Source organism: Pinus tabuliformis, chromosome 1_2, assembly GCF_031772625.1.
Source record: "Pinus tabuliformis cultivar Carrire ecotype Pingquan chromosome 1_2, CPIR1, whole genome shotgun sequence".
NCBI lineage: Eukaryota > Viridiplantae > Streptophyta > Pinopsida > Pinales > Pinaceae > Pinus > Pinus tabuliformis.
The window spans coordinates 1,038,865,430-1,038,883,500 of NC_142298.1; the positions used below are offsets into that span (position 1 = coordinate 1,038,865,430).

At 41.5% G+C, this 18,071-nt stretch overlaps 1 protein-coding gene across 1 annotated transcript; it reads right to left on the reverse strand.

The window, feature by feature from the left end:
- Positions 1–10,637: 10,637 nt before the first annotated feature.
- On the reverse strand, positions 10,638–17,729 carry LOC149209683 (uncharacterized). The gene is made up of 3 exons (XM_089398703.1): positions 17,151–17,729; positions 10,985–11,096; positions 10,638–10,813 (listed from the first exon to the last, which is right to left on the reverse strand). The coding sequence occupies exons 1-3, from the start codon at positions 17,727–17,729 to the stop codon at positions 10,638–10,640; spliced, it is 867 nt and encodes a 288-aa protein (XP_089254829.1).
- Between the last annotated feature and the right edge of the window lie 342 nt (positions 17,730–18,071).

An 18,071-nucleotide genomic window follows, 5' to 3' on the forward strand; every position in this document is an offset into this window, starting at 1 on the left:
AAAATGAAATACAAGCTTTAGAAGCTCAAATGATGCAGCTGAATGAAACAAAGGAGCAGCTGGCTAAGGTAAATGAAAGGCATGACAAAACAAAAAGAGAAGTGGGAGAGAAGGCTAGGGAAATCAAAGCCCTTAAAGACAAAATCAAGGAGCTTGAGAACGAGCTAAAGCTAGATAAAATCATAGCTGAAATCAGAGCAATGATATGGTCCAATATTGGTAAATCCATCAACAACCAATGGCCATACATTGAGACAATCCATGAGCAACTAGAGCTCATTCCAAAGGCACAGAGGGAAATCAGAACATCAAGGGCCTTATTGGGGAATATGCCTGAAATTGCTACAAGAATGATCAATGTGCTCAATCACAAGACAAGTTCTCAGTTGGCCATCATGGGAATTGCAAACAGAACTGAGACTATCCAAATGATCAAGAGGGTTCTTACTCTTAGAAATCTGGTGCAGACATTGGACAGAAGAACCCAGGATATGCAAACAGAGGTAAACAGGTTCATGGAGAGATTCCAAGTATTGGAGAGTAAAGGACTCCCTAGCTTGCTGAACAGCGGAGGGAGATTATTCACCCATGAACAATATGCCAAGAGAGTGAATGTTTTTGCCTCATCACAGGTAAATGAGAAGGCCAGCAGTTCAGAAGACACAGGGCCTATTACAGGACAGATCTTCTATAGTAAAATAGAAAATCTACTTTTTGTAATGAATGAAATAAATCACTTATTTGATATAGCCCCGAATTTTTTCAAGTATACAGAAGCTGAGGAAACAATGGAGGCCATCCTCAGGCATCAGCTCCCTACACAGGAATGGTGGACAGATGCCATCCAGAGAATTTTGTAAACATTAAGCCATACATCAATTCCTGTTTCTTCTACAAATTTTGATGAAAAGAACAGTCAGCAAAGTCAGCAGGCATCATAAATTCAAAGCTGAGCCAACTCAGCAGATGAAGCGGCCAACAAAGCAGAAAAAGGAGAACCACAGCTGGCAAAGCCGAGAACTCATTACGCAGGCAAAAGTAAATGCGTACCTACAGGATTAATGCAGAGTAATGCAACCGACTCAGTGACTCCTTAAAAGTCAAACAATCCTCTGACAGATATAAATGGCATTTACGCTGCATTTAACATTGTAATAACTTCTCGCCTACTTTCTGAACACTACTGAAGATATTTTCTCTCTCTCAGATGACTCAATACCTGAGATATTTTGTATACATATTTCTATATAAACCCCTTCGCATAATGTAGCAAGGGTTGTTGGAAATTTCTCCTGAACGGTTTCTTATGCTGTAATTGTTTTCTGAAAGTCAATAAAGGAAAGCAATGGAATTTCGTGGATGCTATGATGTGTTGAGGATGTTCTGTGCCTGTTTATGACTGCTGGATCCCTGCGTATCTTACCATGCAATAAGTCTCTGTAACTCTCTCCATGTTCATTTTGTTTTGTCATAATTCCATATACGCTATCTGATTTCCAGTATTGAGCAGCAGAGAAAAAGAATAACTCCCAGGATTTGCTCACTGAGCACCCTGAGTTCAGTCTGTGTTGCTTATAAATGTTTTCTTCAGGTGTAATCTATATAAAGTGTGATTCTTAATCTGCTGCACTTTCAGAATACATCTTTCACATAGGTCACTGTCACAGGAATTCATAACTTTGCTCCTGTGCTCTGTGTTCATTTTCATTTCACCAACATAACAGAAAATTCTTAACAGATTTCTGCTGGTTGACACACATCATCACTCAAAATATTGAACTTGTCTGCTAAGTACACAATAGGCCTTGCAGTTATAACACTACTCAACATTTAAGATCATCTCACAGCATCTAGACTCCATTGCCCAATGGAAAATCATCATCAAAGTATTACATCATAAGAACTGAAAGAGATCCTTCAACCAAAACACAAACAAAAACCTGAGCATCATAGCTAGCCTAAAACACAACTATAGCAAAGATAAATCATAAAGAGAGAGCCCTCTCTGGTTGCAGTTAGGCTAGGAACTGTAACCCAAAGATTCGTTAGTGGTTACCCCGGCCGTATTCCCTTGGGAGTCATAGGGAACAACCTGGGTTTTAACATCATTGGCGACTCCACTGGGGAATTCTTAAAGATTTTTCAATTACTATCTATCTTCCAAAGCTACCATCAAGCCTGAAACTAGCCAAGAGGCCTTAGGACTGTTTCTGTAATACAGGGACAGCTTTAGGGAAGAGCTAATTGGGGAATCTTCATCCTAGCTTTGAAACATATATAGCCATTCCAAAAATTGTCATCCAGTCCTTGCATACATAAACTTCTTGTGCAAATTCAAAAGAATATTTAGAAGCTGGCTCCCAAAAGAAACCCAAGGCACACTAGGGCAAACCCTGACCCCAATCAACCCATCATTGTTGATAATCCAAATATCATTCCAAAGAACATAAGGAGACAGCAAAAGCAGGAGAAGCCTGCTGATTTAGATATAAGTTCAGATCGACCTATCCTTATTCCTACTCCTTGCAAAGTTCTTTTCCGGTCCACCCCTAGTTCCCCTAGTTCATCATCAACACCTCAAAGCCCTCCGCTTCCATCTTCACCATCTGCACATACTCTTTCAACCAGTTCCCCATTTGTTACCCATCCCATTAACCCTGTTACACCTGTAATCCCTGCCGTCCCATTTATTCCTGTCAACCCTGTAAATCCCATAAACATGGCCAACAGGTATGCACCTCTGCAGATACCAGCTAATGCTCCAGCTTTACCCCAAGACTACCAAACCAAAATCTCATTTTTTGACTCCCATGGCCCTTTGACAGCTGTTCAGCATGCTAAGAAGATGCAAGACCACTTTGAGACCTATGAAATAGATGATAACAGCGTCAGAATGAGAATTTTTGTCCAAAGCTTAACTGGGGATGTTAGAACTTGGTTCAGATCCCTCAATGCAAACTCCATTGCAACACCTGATCAGCTTTACGAAGCTTTTACTGAGAGATGGGAGAAGAAGAAAGATCCTCTCCACATACTTGGTGAATATAACACTATTAAAAGAGGTCCCCAAGAAACAGTTTTGGAATATTGTGCTAGGTTTAACAATGTATATAATGCTATCCCCCAGAACTTAAGGCCCCCTCCTGATTTGGCCCTGTATAACTTCCCTGACGGTTTTGATTCTGATATGGCCTATCAGTTGAAAGAAAGAGATCCTCCAACCCTTGCAGAAGCTCAAAGGGTTGCAGTCACTGTAGAGGCTAACCTAATTGCCAAAAGAAACAGGGCAAAGTTGGAAAAGAAGGCTGGCTTCAGAGAAGAGCCCTCAGGTTTTGATCAAAAGCTGGATGCAATACTAAACAGCATGAAGAGATTGGGTGAAAGAGTGGAATCAGTTGAAAGAAAATCATCATGGGAGGCATCACAAAGTAACCCTCCTAGAAACCCGAATTTTAGGAGAACTCAGAACCCAAACATAGGAAAAACAAGTGCTGACCAAGATATTAGACCCCCTTTTCAAGAAAACTATGCAGAAACTTCCACAGACAATCAGCTCAATGAAGATCCTGAAATTAACTTAATGGGTCTAGATGGTAAAAGCCATGTTTTCTTAACACAAGAAGACCATGAGGAGGATGAAAGCAAAACATTCCAAACTAAATCAGGAGAATCCTTTGACTTTAAACAAGGATATGATACTGCTGTCTATGAAGTCCATAAACAATACAAACTAAGGAGTAGGACTGTAAATGTAAATCAGCCTGAAAAGATAAAGGAGAAACAGCAGTTTAAAGAAACATCAGTCACAGAACCTAATGACAAAACAAACTGGCCTACAAAAGAAGTAATGGTTGAGGAGGTTACTGAACTACCGTCACCACCACAACAGCCCATGGCAACTTTGTCCTCTCACCCTGATTCAAATTTTACCCCTCAAAACATGAGTAAAAGGGGCAGGTCTCAAAGTCAAGATGAAATCCAACAAGAAGATTCAATGAACAAAGAAAAGACTGCTACCCGTGACTCTAAAACCCAAGTTGACAAACCTTTTGACCTAGCCACAGAGATTGGCAAGCTAAAGATAGCAATTCCCCTCTCAGAGCTAGCCAAGCATGATATCTATAAACAGCAGATCAAGAACTCCCTTCAACTCACTAATAGCAAAGATGATGTAAATGTGCTAGATGACACTCCAGAATTACTGTTTGGCCCAGAGGTAGATGGAAAAACAATAGTCACAGGGGTTTTACCTTTTTATGTCAGCCTGCATGTTCATGATAAAATACTGCATAATGCAATGTTCGACTCAGGCGCCTCTCACAACCTTATGCCAAAAGCAGTCATGGAAAGATTGAATTTGGATATAACAAGACCATACAAAGACCTGTTTTCCTTTGATTCTAGCCAAGTCAAATGTTTGGGCCTAATAAAAGATTTATGTGTGTCCCTGGTTCAATTTCCCAACAAAACCATTCTAATGGATGTTGTAGTCGCTGATATCCCACCCAAATATGGGATGCTGTTATCAAGATCATGGGGAGCCAAGCTCCAAGGCTCCCTGCAGTTAGATATGTCATATGCAACCATCTCTGTCTTTGGGCAACCAAAAAGACTTTACAGGGAAACACTCATGAAGTATATGGTCAGCAGTGAAGAAAAGCCTCAAAATTTTCCAATATATGCTGTCCATTCGGACATAGACTCCTTCATCCTCTTCAATAACAGCGCAGACCTCTCAAACAATGACATTAGGACCGAAACACTCATACAAGAACAAAACAGTGATCAAACAAGTAACACCTGCGAAACATCAATCAGCCCAACAATACACATTAGCCCTCCTCTGGTTATCAAAGATTGTCAAACAAGTGATGAAATTGTCCTAGAAAACAAAGGGGAAAAGAAACCCCAACTCATGCTCACATTGCCATCCCATGAACAGAACTTCAAATCTCCTGTCCAGCAAGACATCCTGTGGGTCCTAGAATTTGATGGCTCAGTCAACAAGTTAGGGGCAGGAGCTGGAGTGTGGATACATAACAAAGAGAAAGATTATGCAGAAGGCAGGGCTTATAGATTGAATTTTAGATGCACTAACAACATGGCAGAATACGAAGCTCTGTTGCTAGGCCTAAAGCTAGCAAAGTCATTACAAGCTCCTAAGCTCTCCATCATGGGAGACTCTGATCTAGTAATTCAACAAGTGAAAGGAAACTTTGTCACTAATGACAAAAGATTGAGGTCCTACAGATCTGCTGTAATTGAGATTTTAGACACTTTCTCTGAGTTTGTTATCACAAAAATTTCAAGGGGCCACAATCTCCATGCACACAGCTTGGCAACGTTTGCCAGCACCTTCAAATTCCCATTAGAACCCAATAACTGTTTCACGGCCGAGGTCAAATACAGACCCTCTATTCCAAATAATGTCAAAGAATGGCAAGTATTTGAGGATGACATGCAAATAAACAATTTTTTAACCTTGCAACAAGAGTTTACAGGATTAAATATTGATATTGATGGAGCAAGTCAATCACAAATACTGTTTCAACAATCTGCTCATCCAATGTCACCTAGAACAGCAAAACAACTACTGAGTCCAACCATTTTCAACAATGAAAACATTCAGCAAATTCACCAAATTGACTGTGAAGAGATAAGCAACGCTGAAACTGAAATCATACAACTCAAAGACAATTTCCTTCCAGTAGGCCTTACCCCACTAGAGGATATTTTTGACTCAAATGACATCCCTAGGAAGCCAAAGATGCAGCCGTTAGATGCAGCAGTTGAAGAATGCAACATTGGTACCACTGACAAGCCTAAAATAATAAAACTATCTGCTGCTTTGCCCCCTGATCAAAAACCCAAATATATTGACCTCTTTAAAGAGTTTCAAGATGTTTTTGCTTGGGGTTATGAGGATCTAAAGTCCTATGATACTTCTGTCATCCAGCACACCATTCCCCTCAAGCCTAATCAAAAACCATTCAAACAGAAATTGAGAAGGATCAATCCTGTGCTCCTTCCTTCCATTGAGAAAGAATTACATAAAATGTTCAAAGCTGGTATCATAGCACCAATCAGGTTCTCTGAGTGGATTTCAAATTTGGTCCCTACAAGAAAGAAAACTGGTGAGATTAGACTTTGTGTAGACTTAAGGAATTTGAATCAAGTATCACTCAAAGATAACTACCCTTTACCCAAAATGGATCACATTCTTCAAAGAGTAGTAGGGGCTTCAAGGATATCATTGCTTGATGGATTCTCAGGCTTCAATCAAATCCTAGTTCACCCTGATGACCAAGACAAAACTGCATTTACAACCCCATGGGGAACTTTCAAGTATGTGAAAATGCCCTTTGGATTAAAAAACGCAGGGGCAACGTTTCAAAGAGCAATGGACATTGCTTTTGCAAAAGAGATTCATGACTTCTTGGTCATTTACTTAGATGATCTCACACCCTTTTCAAAATCTGACCAAGAACACTTGAAACATTTGAGACAGATTTTCATAACATGCAGGAAATATGGCATTTCCTTAAACCCCAAGAAGTCATTATTTGGCTTGGAAGAAGGGAAACTTTTAGGACACATTATCTCAAAAGATGGCATAAGAATTGATCCAGATAGGATACAAGCTATCCTACAAATGCCTCATCCAAGGAATGTCAAGGAGTTGCAAGGATTCTTAGGGAAAATCAACTTTTTAAGAAGGTTTATCCCGAATTTAGCAGAATTAATCAGATTACTAAACAATATGCTAAAGAAAGATTCAAAGGTCAAATGGACTGTTGAAGCAAAACAAGCCTTTGAAAGTATAAAATTGGCCTTGACTCAAACCCCAGTGTTAACCAATCCTCAGTTTGACAGAGACTTTATCATTTTCTCCTTTGCCTCCCAACATACTATTGCTGCTGTTTTATTACAGAAAGATGACCAAGGGAATGAGAAGCCTATTGCTTTTTTCAGCAGAGCTCTTAGAGATGCCCCTCTAAAGTATCAAATTATGGAAAAACAAGCCTATGCTTTGATCAAAGCTATTAAAGATTTTAGGATTTACATCCTCTACTCCCATGTTGTGGCTTATGTACCAAGTCCTATTGTCAAAGACATTCTCACCCAAGAAAACTTGGAGGGTAGGAGAGGAAAATGGATTGCCAACATACTAGAATTTGACATTGAAATAAAACCCACAAAGCTGATAAAAGGGCAAGGTTTGGCCAAATTAATGACAGAAGCAAATTTCCAAGCCTTAGATATCAACCAACTGGACAGTGAAACAGAGCTGGCGACTCCAAAGATCAATGTAGCCTTTGAACAATCTCCTTGGTACTCTGACATCTGTTATGTGTTACAAAACCTGTGTGCTCCCCCAGGACTGTCCAGAACTAAGTGTAGGTTCCTAAAAATGAAAACATCTAGATTTTGTGTGATGGATGGAAATTTACTTTGGAAGAACCATGAAGGCATTTTGCTGCACTGTCTAATAGAGAATGAAACTAACAATATCATGCAAGATTTCCATGCTGGAGACTGTGGTGGACATTTGTACTGGAAGTCCACTGTGGACAAGATATTGAGGGCTGGTTATTACTGGCCCACCATGTTCTCTGATGTTAAGAAATTCACAGCCTCATGTCACAAATGCCAACTGTTTGAAGGCAAAAGACAGTTGCTGCCACTTCCTTTGAAGCCCATTGCAACTGAGAGACCTTTCCAACAATGGGGTTTGGATTTCATTGGGGAAATTCATCCCTCATCTTCAGGGCAACACAGATGGATCCTAACAGCAACAGACTACTTCACCAAGTGGATTGAAGCTGCCCCATGCAGACAAGCAAATGATTCGGTGATTATTCAGTTTTTGGAAAACAATATACTGGCTAGATTTGGCTGTCCAGACAAGATAATAACAGACAATGCTGCTGCCTTTAGATCCAAGAGAATGGTGAACTTCTGCCATAAATTTCACATTACTTTGGGCCATTCTACTGCTTACTATCCTCAAGGAAATGGCCTTGCTGAATCATCAAACAAAAGTTTAATAAACATCATAAAGAAAGTGCTGGAAGAAAACAAAAAGAATTGGCACAAGAAACTGGTCAACGCTTTATGGGCAGATAGACTAACAACTAAAAGATCAATTGGGACCAGCCCATATGAGTTAGTCTATGGATTAGAAGCCAGATTTCCTTCATCACTTGGAGTACCGGTTATGAAGCTTCTGCAAGAGAGCCAAGCAGAGCCAAATGACATGCAAAGGAGGATTAACCAGATAATTTGCCTGCAGCAGACCAGAGAACAGGTTTTCAGCAGAGTGCAGACATTACAAGAGAAACTGAAAAAGGCCTTTGATAGAAGAACCAAAGCAGAAGATTTCAATGTGGGGGACAAAGTCTTAAAGTGGGATGCAAGAAGAGAAGAGAAAGGAAAACATGGGAAATTTGATTCTTTATGGAGAGGACCATTTGCTGTCCAAGCAGTCCAAGGTAACAACACCTACTTCCTTGAAAGTCTGACTGAAACTGACTTGGATGAAGGTCCTGTCAATGGCAGGATGCTGAAGCACTACTTTGACTATTCCCCATGAGCTGAACCTAAGGATTCATTGTATATATACAGATGTACATATTATTTTCTGTTTTAGATTGTAAAAAGCAGTTTTCCCAAGTGATTCACCAAGCAGCAAGAGGCAAATAGAATCAGAGGTCTTCCAAGAAAGAAGCACACAATTTTGACACATTAAGGCAGCAAGTTTCGAAGATTGGTATGGGCAGCTAAAGAGCAAGGCAATCTGACCTGCTGTTCTTGGTCTTTCAAAAGAAAAACCATCCCCATGTGGAGCCACTGTTGGGTACCTATACCAATAGGTTTCATATTTCATGATTGGCAAGAGAAAGTCCAAATATGCTCTGCTTTGAGTTCACAAAGATCCCATATTTCCTAGAGAACAAAAAGGTGTGTAAAGTGTTTCAATGTTGATGACCTTATTTCAAATTTTGATGGATGATCCAACAGTTTAATCTGGATCATGCCATGTGTTCAATTTTGTGCTATAGACTAGAGAAAGAAGTCTATCCAAACTGCTTAATCTTGGCAGACAACTAGTTTAGGTAGAGAAGAAAAGGATCCCAACAGCCTAATCTGGGACCTTGGAAGAGATAAGGGCAGAAGTAGATAGAAAAAACAAAAGAAAAAGCCAAAGAAAAGAAAAGGCAAGTAAGGGTCTGCAAGTCCAAGTGCACCCTCCAAGAAGAAATAAAATGCTAGGTAAGTAGCTGGGTAGGTAGTTGGGGTTGCAGAAAGGTTATCCCTACTATTGCAAGAATGGTGATGGTAGGTATCAAAGCAAAGTTGATTAAGTGACAAGGGTGTCCTTCTTCATCAATTCTCAGCAGGAAGCATGACTAATTTCCCCATCTCCCCTCCAATTTCATTTCTAACATTCCCCTAGCAGCTAAGATTCATGGAAAAGACTAAGGTTCCATGGTGTTTCTTAAATCTTTAAGAAGCCACATTTCTTGTCTAAAGTTCTTTTCATTTTGATCTACTCTTAAAACCAAGTTTGTTTCATATAAACTTAATGGTTCTCTCTCCACTTACCCCCTCCTCCATACTAACACTAACCCTATTATATAAATCCCTTATATCACCCTTTTCCCTAATATTACTAACACCAAGGTGTATAAATCCCAAAATCTTATAAATACTCACCCCTTGGCATTATAGCCAATAAAGTCACAAGTCAGGGATCAAATGACACCAGGTCATGTTGATAAACCTCTGCCAAATACCCCTTTTCCCTCATGAGCAAGTTCCTCTATCTCTCCCCCCTTTTTGCACATAAAACCTATAGAAAAACCCTAAAAAAACCACCTTACCCGCTTCAAAGGGCAAAAAAGCATTAAAACCCTCTTTCCGTCACATAATCAAGGTCAGGCGCATGTAATTGTTTTTATCAAAATACATTAGAAAAGCGCTCAAAGCAGGTTTATTTGCCTCCGCCCTCATCCGTATATTCCACACATGTCACCTCCCCGGCGACCGTTAGATCAAAGACCTACAGATCCGACGGCCCTGATCACGTCGGACCCCTTCCGACGTCTGACCGATACCTGTACTAACCTCCCGTCACATCTGCCCCACGTCCGCCATCTGATCAAAGTCCGTAGATCTAACGATCATTGTGACGTCGGAGCCCATCCGATGACCGATAGATATCTCCCGACGTCCGTATCTAGAGGACATCATTCCACTGCGACGTGTCCTCACCACCATACGTCGGAGGTACTACTGACCGATACCGCCCCCGTACAGGAGGCGGTGCGATATGAAACCACTGCTGGTTTCCGGATCCCCTTATCCCGCCCACTCACGTCATCATCACGTCAACAACATGTCAGCGCCCCGTCACCCAGGTATGCTGCCCTGTCAACCCCCTCGCCCTGCCATTGGTCCACCTGTCCTGCCATGTCACCGCCACCGTGTACCAACCAGATCCCGCCACGTCACCCGATGACGTCAGCATGACGTCATCCGACCTTGACCCCACCAATGACGTCATGCTGACGTCAGCACGAATTCGCGCCAAAAGCGTCAAAAGGTCTATTTTAGCCAAAAATTCGCGTTTTTTGTCATTTTGGTGTGTTCGTCGTTATTCTGCTCTGCATGCAAACTACGTCCAATCTTGCACCAGCCGCTGAAAACCGTCTCCCGACCGCCAGAGCGTCTATTCCTTCAACGCCAACAAGCTCTGACCGATCCAATTTTACAGGTATTGCTCGTTTGTGCTCTAAAACTCCATTTTCGCCTACATTTCGCATGTAAATGAGTAGCAGGCCTTAGGAGCAGAAATTCACCGTTGAAAACCACTAAATTGCCATTTAAGTTTAACCAGAAACGTTATTTAGCCTCTGTCAAGCCAATTATTGATAATTAAAAACAAAACTACAACTGGTTCGCGCAATCGTGAGCCCGTTACCTGCAGGGGACAAATATACCGTAAGAGAGTATCCCCTTGACATTTCCGCTACCACAGAGTCATACAGAGGCAGTATTTCAACTGCTGCGGCCTTATTTCCACCTTCCACTTGCTAAACCATCTTTCTCTGCAAACAAACCTTGTTGTTGTTACTCTGCATAGTAACACAGTCTTTGAGCAGACGGAAATCCTAAAACAAGAGTCATGGACCCCCCTGTAGCTCCTATAGCCCTCAATGTGGCTCCCCTGAATGTTCCTAATAGAACATTTAACACCAGAGCATTGGCAGACTTGGACTACAAGATAACAGAGGAAATGCTGAGCAGAAGCAGGTTCCATCTGCAAATATTAAATGAGATAAAGATCAAACATGAGAGGGGGACAGACATCCTGGGAATTTGGGATTCATTCCTCCCAATATTCAAGCTTCCTCAGGTTAATCAATTCCCTGAGCTTGTGCACATAGTTGCTGAACACTATGATGCATCCCAGAGGGCAGTGCTAGATGCTGAAGGTTCAATTCTGTTCCTCATTACCCCTGAAGCAATCAGGGAGATGTTGCAATTCCAGACAGATCAAAAGTTGGTCCCTCTGTCACTAGCTGATTTAATAGTACATGGAGCCAGAACCACAGAGGCCCAAATCACTAAGATCAACCAGCTCTTCATCAAGGTTGACACTTTGCAAATTCCTCCCATCAACTGCGTTTACCTCAACCAATTGGGCCAAGACCTGGTTGACATGATCAGTCCCATCTTGGGATATGATTCAATAGAACATATAGATGAAACAGTTATACAAATGATGCTGATGTTTTCCCCAGGAAGGAAACCAATCCACTATGATTATGCCACATACATATCAGACAAGATGCATGATCAGTTGATGAATTTGTCAAGAGAAAGGGTGTTTAGATACACCTCTTACCTATATCATCTGCTCCTTTACTTCCAGCATGATAAGTTCTCTTTCCCAAAGAAAAGAGTAGATGCACAGGGCAATCTGAGATCAGTTGTATACTGGACATCTGTTTTTCATGTAAGGAGCCATTCTCCATACACCTACTGTGAATTTATTGATCTTTTCATCCATCCAGCCTTGACTCTACTGTTGGGTTCACCTCCTCCCAGATTGACAGATGAGATGAAAAGACTCCTTCAGCTATCAAAAGTATACAGTATTGGGGATTGGTATCTCTACCAACACCACACCGTCATCAGAATATATGGGTGTGAGTTGCCCCCATTTAGACTACCCAAATTTGTGCCCATGAGGCTATTTGCCTTAGAATACTTCAGACAGTTTGGCTTTGTGGATATGTTCCACTTCTCAGGCAGAGGCAAGAAGGCACAGCTGAAAATCAAGAGCCAACTTGGCCATTTCATTTACAATGAAAGGGATGAAGGGTGGAAGGAAGCAGATGCAACACTGGGGGGATTTGGTCTCAAGTACAGTTTCGTATGGAAACCCTATGACCCCAACAACTTCATCACAATGAGGAGACTCAAATACAAACTGTCTGCTTATGGTCATTATAGCCTCCCTCAAATAGAAAAATATGCCAACCAAAGCAAGTGGAAAAGAGGAACTTTAGAAGAAAATGTGACTCAAGAAGAGCTTAATCAAAGAGCTCTAAACAACCAAAAGAAGATGGCTGACCTTGAGTTTTATGCACAGGTCCCCTCACTGCCAAGCACACAAATTGGAGCAGCAGCCTCCTCTTCAACCACCCCACAGCAAACTACAAGAGTTGCTGGAAAAGTATCAGAAAAAGGAAAGGAAAAGGAAATGGAGGCAGAGAAAGAGATGGGGCAGCAAGAAGAATCAGGACAGCAAGAGCAACAACAGTAAAAAGAGCAAGGGCAGGAGCAGCTTGACCAACAAAAGAAAACAGTGGAGACCCCTCAGACCACTGAAACAACATTGCCTCCAAGACAAGATACCACATTTGATGCCTCGGTCCTCCAAACCCCGCAAAAGGAGGATACATTTGTCTTTAGGAAAAGGGAAAGAGAAACTCCCCTCACATCCTCCATAGACCAGGGAGAGAAAAGGCAAAGACTTAATGATTTCCCAGAGGATGATGTAGCAATAAGAGATGCATTGGGCATGGGCCCACCCAGTCAAGAAGTTTCAGCAAGTTCCTTCCAGCAGGAACAGGACAGGACCATGGGAGGGGAGGTCAGCTCCTCCAGCCAGCAGAAAGAAGGACAAGTGAGCATAAAGCAGCAGTTTATAGACATTAAGAGGAGGAGTGACCCGATCAAGGTGCAATTGTATAATCACTTACTAAATATGGCTCCTTCCAATCAGCAGAGACTTATGTCTGCTTTTGATGTAAGTGAGGGCAAACTGACAATGAGTCACTTCATGCCTACGGCACTCAAACCACAGTCTTCTGCTGACTACCTCAGGACCAACCTAGAGGTCCTTGCCAAAGACATACACCCCATGGACAAAATTGAGCTGCATAAACAAACGGGAGAAATGGTGTATGCTTCATTGGCCGATAAGACTTTGGACAACTATAAATTAACAAGTAGTCTGAATGCCACAGCTTCCCAGCTAGAGCTAGAGAGGGCCTCTTCTCAGGCCAAAGACAACAGGATCAAAACCTTGGAGGAAATCATTATAGAAATTGGGCACAATCCCAATGACATCAAAGGGATACAAGAGATCTTGAAAATTAGAGATGCTGATATGGCTGCACTAAGAAAGAAGATCAAAATTCCAGCCACTATCCATCCACAGACTGATGAGGTAGCAAAGCAAAGGTATGAGCAGGATTCCACTGCCCTGCTAATTTCCATTTACAAAGAGCTTATCAAGGCACAAGAAAAACTGGGGCAATATGAAGCTGCACAAGTACCTGCCCAAACATTATCACAACAAGTACAAGAAGGACAGACATCTCAGCCTCCTCCACAGGTCATAAATCTTGAGGAGACTGTTCCTACTACTGTACCTCCACCTCAGCAGGCTGAACAACCAGCCACATCTACTGCAGAAGCACCCATCAGCACAGATCAGAGCCTAGACATGCAAAAGCTAAAAAATGAAATACAAGCTTTAGAAGCTCAAATGATGCAGCTGAATGAAACAAAGGAGCAGCTGGCTAAGGTAAATGAAAGGCATGACAAAACAAAAAGAGAAGTGGGAGAGAAGGCCAGGGAAATCAAAGCCCTTAAAGACAAAATCAAGGAGCTTGAGAACGAGCTAAAGCTAGATAAAATCATAGCTGAAATCAGAGCAATGATATGGTCCAATATTGGTAAATCCATCAACAACCAATGGCCATACATTGAGACAATCCATGAGCAACTAGAGCTCATTCCAAAGGCACAGAGGGAAATCAGAACATCAAGGGCCTTATTGGGGAATATGCCTGAAATTGCTACAAGAATGATCAATGTGCTCAATCACAAGACAAGTTCTCAGTTGGCCATCATGGGAATTGCAAACAGAACTGAGACTATCCAAATGATCAAGAGGGTTCTTACTCTTAGAAATCTGGTGCAGACATTGGACAGAAGAACCCAGGATATGCAAACAGAGGTAAACAGGTTCATGGAGAGATTCCAAGTATTGGAGAGTAAAGGACTCCCTAGCTTACTGAACAGCGGAGGGAGATTATTCACCCATGAACAATATGCCAAGAGAGTGAATGTTTTTGCCTCATCACAGGTAAATGAGAAGGCCAGCAGTTCAGAAGACACAGGGCCTATTACAGGACAGATCTTCTATAGTAAAATAGAAAATCTACTTTTTGTAATGAATGAAATAAATCACTTATTTGATATAGCCCCGAATTTTTTCAAGTATACAGAAGCTGAGGAAACAATGGAGGCCATCCTCAGGCATCAGCTCCCTACACAGGAATGGTGGACAGATGCCATCCAGAGAATTTTGTAAACATTAAGCCATACATCAATTCCTGTTTCTTCTACAAATTTTGATGAAAAGAACAGTCAGCAAAGTCAGCAGGCATCATAAATTCAAAGCTGAGCCAACTCAGCAGATGAAGCGGCCAACAAAGCAGAAAAAGGAGAACCACAGCTGGCAAAGCCGAGAACTCATTACGCAGGCAAAAGTAAATGCGTACCTATAGGATTAATGCAGAGTAATGCAACCGACTCAGTGACTCCTTAAAAGTCAAACAATCCTCTGACAGATATAAATGGCATTTACGCTGCATTTAACATTGTAATAACTTCTCGCCTACTTTCTGAACACTACTGAAGATATTTTCTCTCTCTCAGATGACTCAATACCTGAGATATTTTGTATACATATTTCTATATAAACCCCTTCGCATAATGTAGCAAGGGTTGTTGGAAATTTCTCCTGAACGGTTTCTTATGCTGTAATTGTTTTCTGAAAGTCAATAAAGGAAAGCAATGGAATTTCGTGGATGCTATGATGTGTTGAGGATGTTCTGTGCCTGTTTATGACTGCTGGATCCCTGCGTATCTTACCATGCAATAAGTCTCTGTAACTCTCTCCATGTTCATTTTGTTTTGTCATAATTCCATATACGCTATCTGATTTCCAGTATTGAGCAGCAGAGAAAAAGAATAACTCCCAGGATTTGCTCACTGAGCAGCCTGAGTTCAGTCTGTGTTGCTTATAAATGTTTTCTTCAGGTGTAATCTATATAAAGTGTGATTCTTAATCTGCTGCACTTTCAGAATACATCTTTCACATAGGTCACTGTCACAGGAATTCATAACTTTGCTCCTGTGCTCTGTGTTCATTTTCATTTCACCAACATAACAGAAAATTCTTAACAGATTTCTGCTGGTTGACACACATCATCACTCAAAATATTGAACTTGTCTGCTAAGTACACAATAGGCCTTGCAGTTATAACACTACTCAACATTTAAGATCATCTCACAGCATCTAGACTCCATTGCCCAATGGAAAATCATCATCAAAGTATTACATCATAAGAACTGAAAGAGATCCTTCAACCAAAACACAAACAAAAACCTGAGCATCATAGCTAGCCTAAAACACAACTATAGCAAAGATAAATCATAAAGAGAGAGCCCTCTCTGGTTGCAGTTAGGCTAGGAACTGTAACCCAAAGATTGGTTAGTGGTTACCCCGGCCGTATTCCCTTGGGAGTCATAGGGAACAACCTGGGTGTTAACAGTACACTTACCCAATCTTCAAATTGAATCTCCTCTGGGTTCCAGAGGATTGATAGGCCCCCTGCACTTCCTATGGCATCCTGACCTATTATCTCATAATGCGGCTTGAATTTGCTCATATTTTTCTGTTCATTGATCTTTGTTTCTTAGACTATAATTATATTGGGTTTATCTCTCTTAAGTCTCTCTTTCAGATATATTTGTTTCCCCCTACTGTTCAGTCCTCTAATATTCCATGTTGTAATTATCATTTTAACAGTTTGAGGGGTTGTTGGAATACCTGTGACCAGCATTTATCCAACCATTTGAATGGTCTCACTCATAGGTCTTCTTCCCCGTTTTCTTCCTCCCTTCCCTATAGTACCTGCTTCTGTGCTTTGTCCGCCTTGCGATCCTAACTGTTCTGGTTGATTTATTGTGACTACCCCTCTTTTCTCCATGTATCGTTGGAACATGTCTTTGTATAATTGCTTTTGATCTTTTGGGATGAATCTCTCATCTAGATGCCTCCATTCGTGTAAAAGTCTCTTCATGACTTGTTTCTCTTCACTCCCTTTGTCCTTCTAGGAGTCTATCTCCATTTGGGTCTGGTCTTGAGGGTTTTCTATTCTTTCTCCTTCCTTTTCTAGCTCCATACTTGTTTGCGTCTTGTTTTTCCCCTTGTCTACCTTTATAGGTTTTGTTGTTTCTTCGTCACTATCTTCACCTTCCTCTTCCATTTCCTCTTCTTGTAATACCACGAACTTATTTTGATTTACCTGAGTTGATTCCTTAGAAGGTGGTTTCTAAGTTGTCGGTCCTTTTTGAGGTTTTCTCCAACAAGGCACTTCTGTAAAACCTTCATCATCCTCCCTACCCACCGCTTCCTCCATCCTCGCTTCTTCCTTCTTCCTAGTATCCGTTGATGCTCCAGTTGCATTCAAAGGGAATGATCTGAAGAGATGACCATATTCATGACATCTTCTACAGCGGAATGGAATGTGCTCATAATCCACTGGTTGTTGCCATACCTCATCATGATATTCCACTTCAATATAGTCTGGAAGCGGTTCCATGATATTCATGTAAACAAAAATCATGGCATAGGATGTATATCTACCCCTCTTGGTGGTGTCGGCCACTTTGACAAATGTCCTGATTGAGTTCCCGATACCCTCCAGAATCTCTGGATCCCAAAACTTGATTGGGAGTCTGAACAGCCTGACCCATATTGGTGCCGCTAACATTTTCTCCTTGTCTGGGTTATAGCATTCTTCCCAGTGCCTCATAAAGAGACCTGCATTGTTAAAGAAATAGGGTCCCTCCTCAAAAACCCTCTCCTTATCTTCCAGGTTGGCAAAAATAACTGTGAAAAAGCCCTTAGCACCTAATTTTAGGTCAATATGTCCTTTGGGCTTCCATCTCTGTTGTATCCATTTGGCCAGTTCTTTTTCAGACGGCCATGATCCCACAAACTTGCAGATCAAATCATGGTCTTTCATATATCCTCTATATTCTTCTAGTTTGTTGTTTGGGATTACGAACCTAGGTTTTTTCATTGCTTTAGGCAGAAATTTGTTTCCCATCCCCGCTTGCCACTGAGCCCCCATGACCGGCGCATCCTTACCCCATTTCCCTATGAGTCCATTTGATCCATTCCTACTTATCTCGCTTACCGCTACATTTTTATAGGAGGGGATCCCCCCCCCCCCCACACCCGATTCTGTCATTTCTTTGTCAGCCCTGCCTTTGTTCTGCCCACCTTCCTCCAAGAGTCTCGTGATTCTCCCTTGTCCTAATCTGGTGTAGGTGGCTGCAGGCTATTCCTGCACCCTGTCCAATGCTTAGATCCACCTGAGGCAAACCATACATAAGCCCTAACCCTAAACGCAAACCCTCATCGCTATCCTCTGTCCTCTCCCACTGCCCGATCCAAAAATTCTACTTTATAA

Coding starts and splice junctions, on each gene's coding strand:
- LOC149209683 (XM_089398703.1), bottom strand. CDS start 17,729: ATGGGGGCTCAGTGGCAAGCGGGGATGGGAAACAAATTTCTGCCTAAA. Junction 11,097..17,150: donor AAGTGGAATATCATGATGAG/GTATGGCAACAA, acceptor AAGATGGTTTAG/CAAGTGGAAGGTGGAAATAA. Junction 10,814..10,984: donor GGTATATTTGTCCCCTGCAG/GTAACGGGCTCA, acceptor TGCGAAATGTAG/GCGAAAATGGAGTTTTAGAG.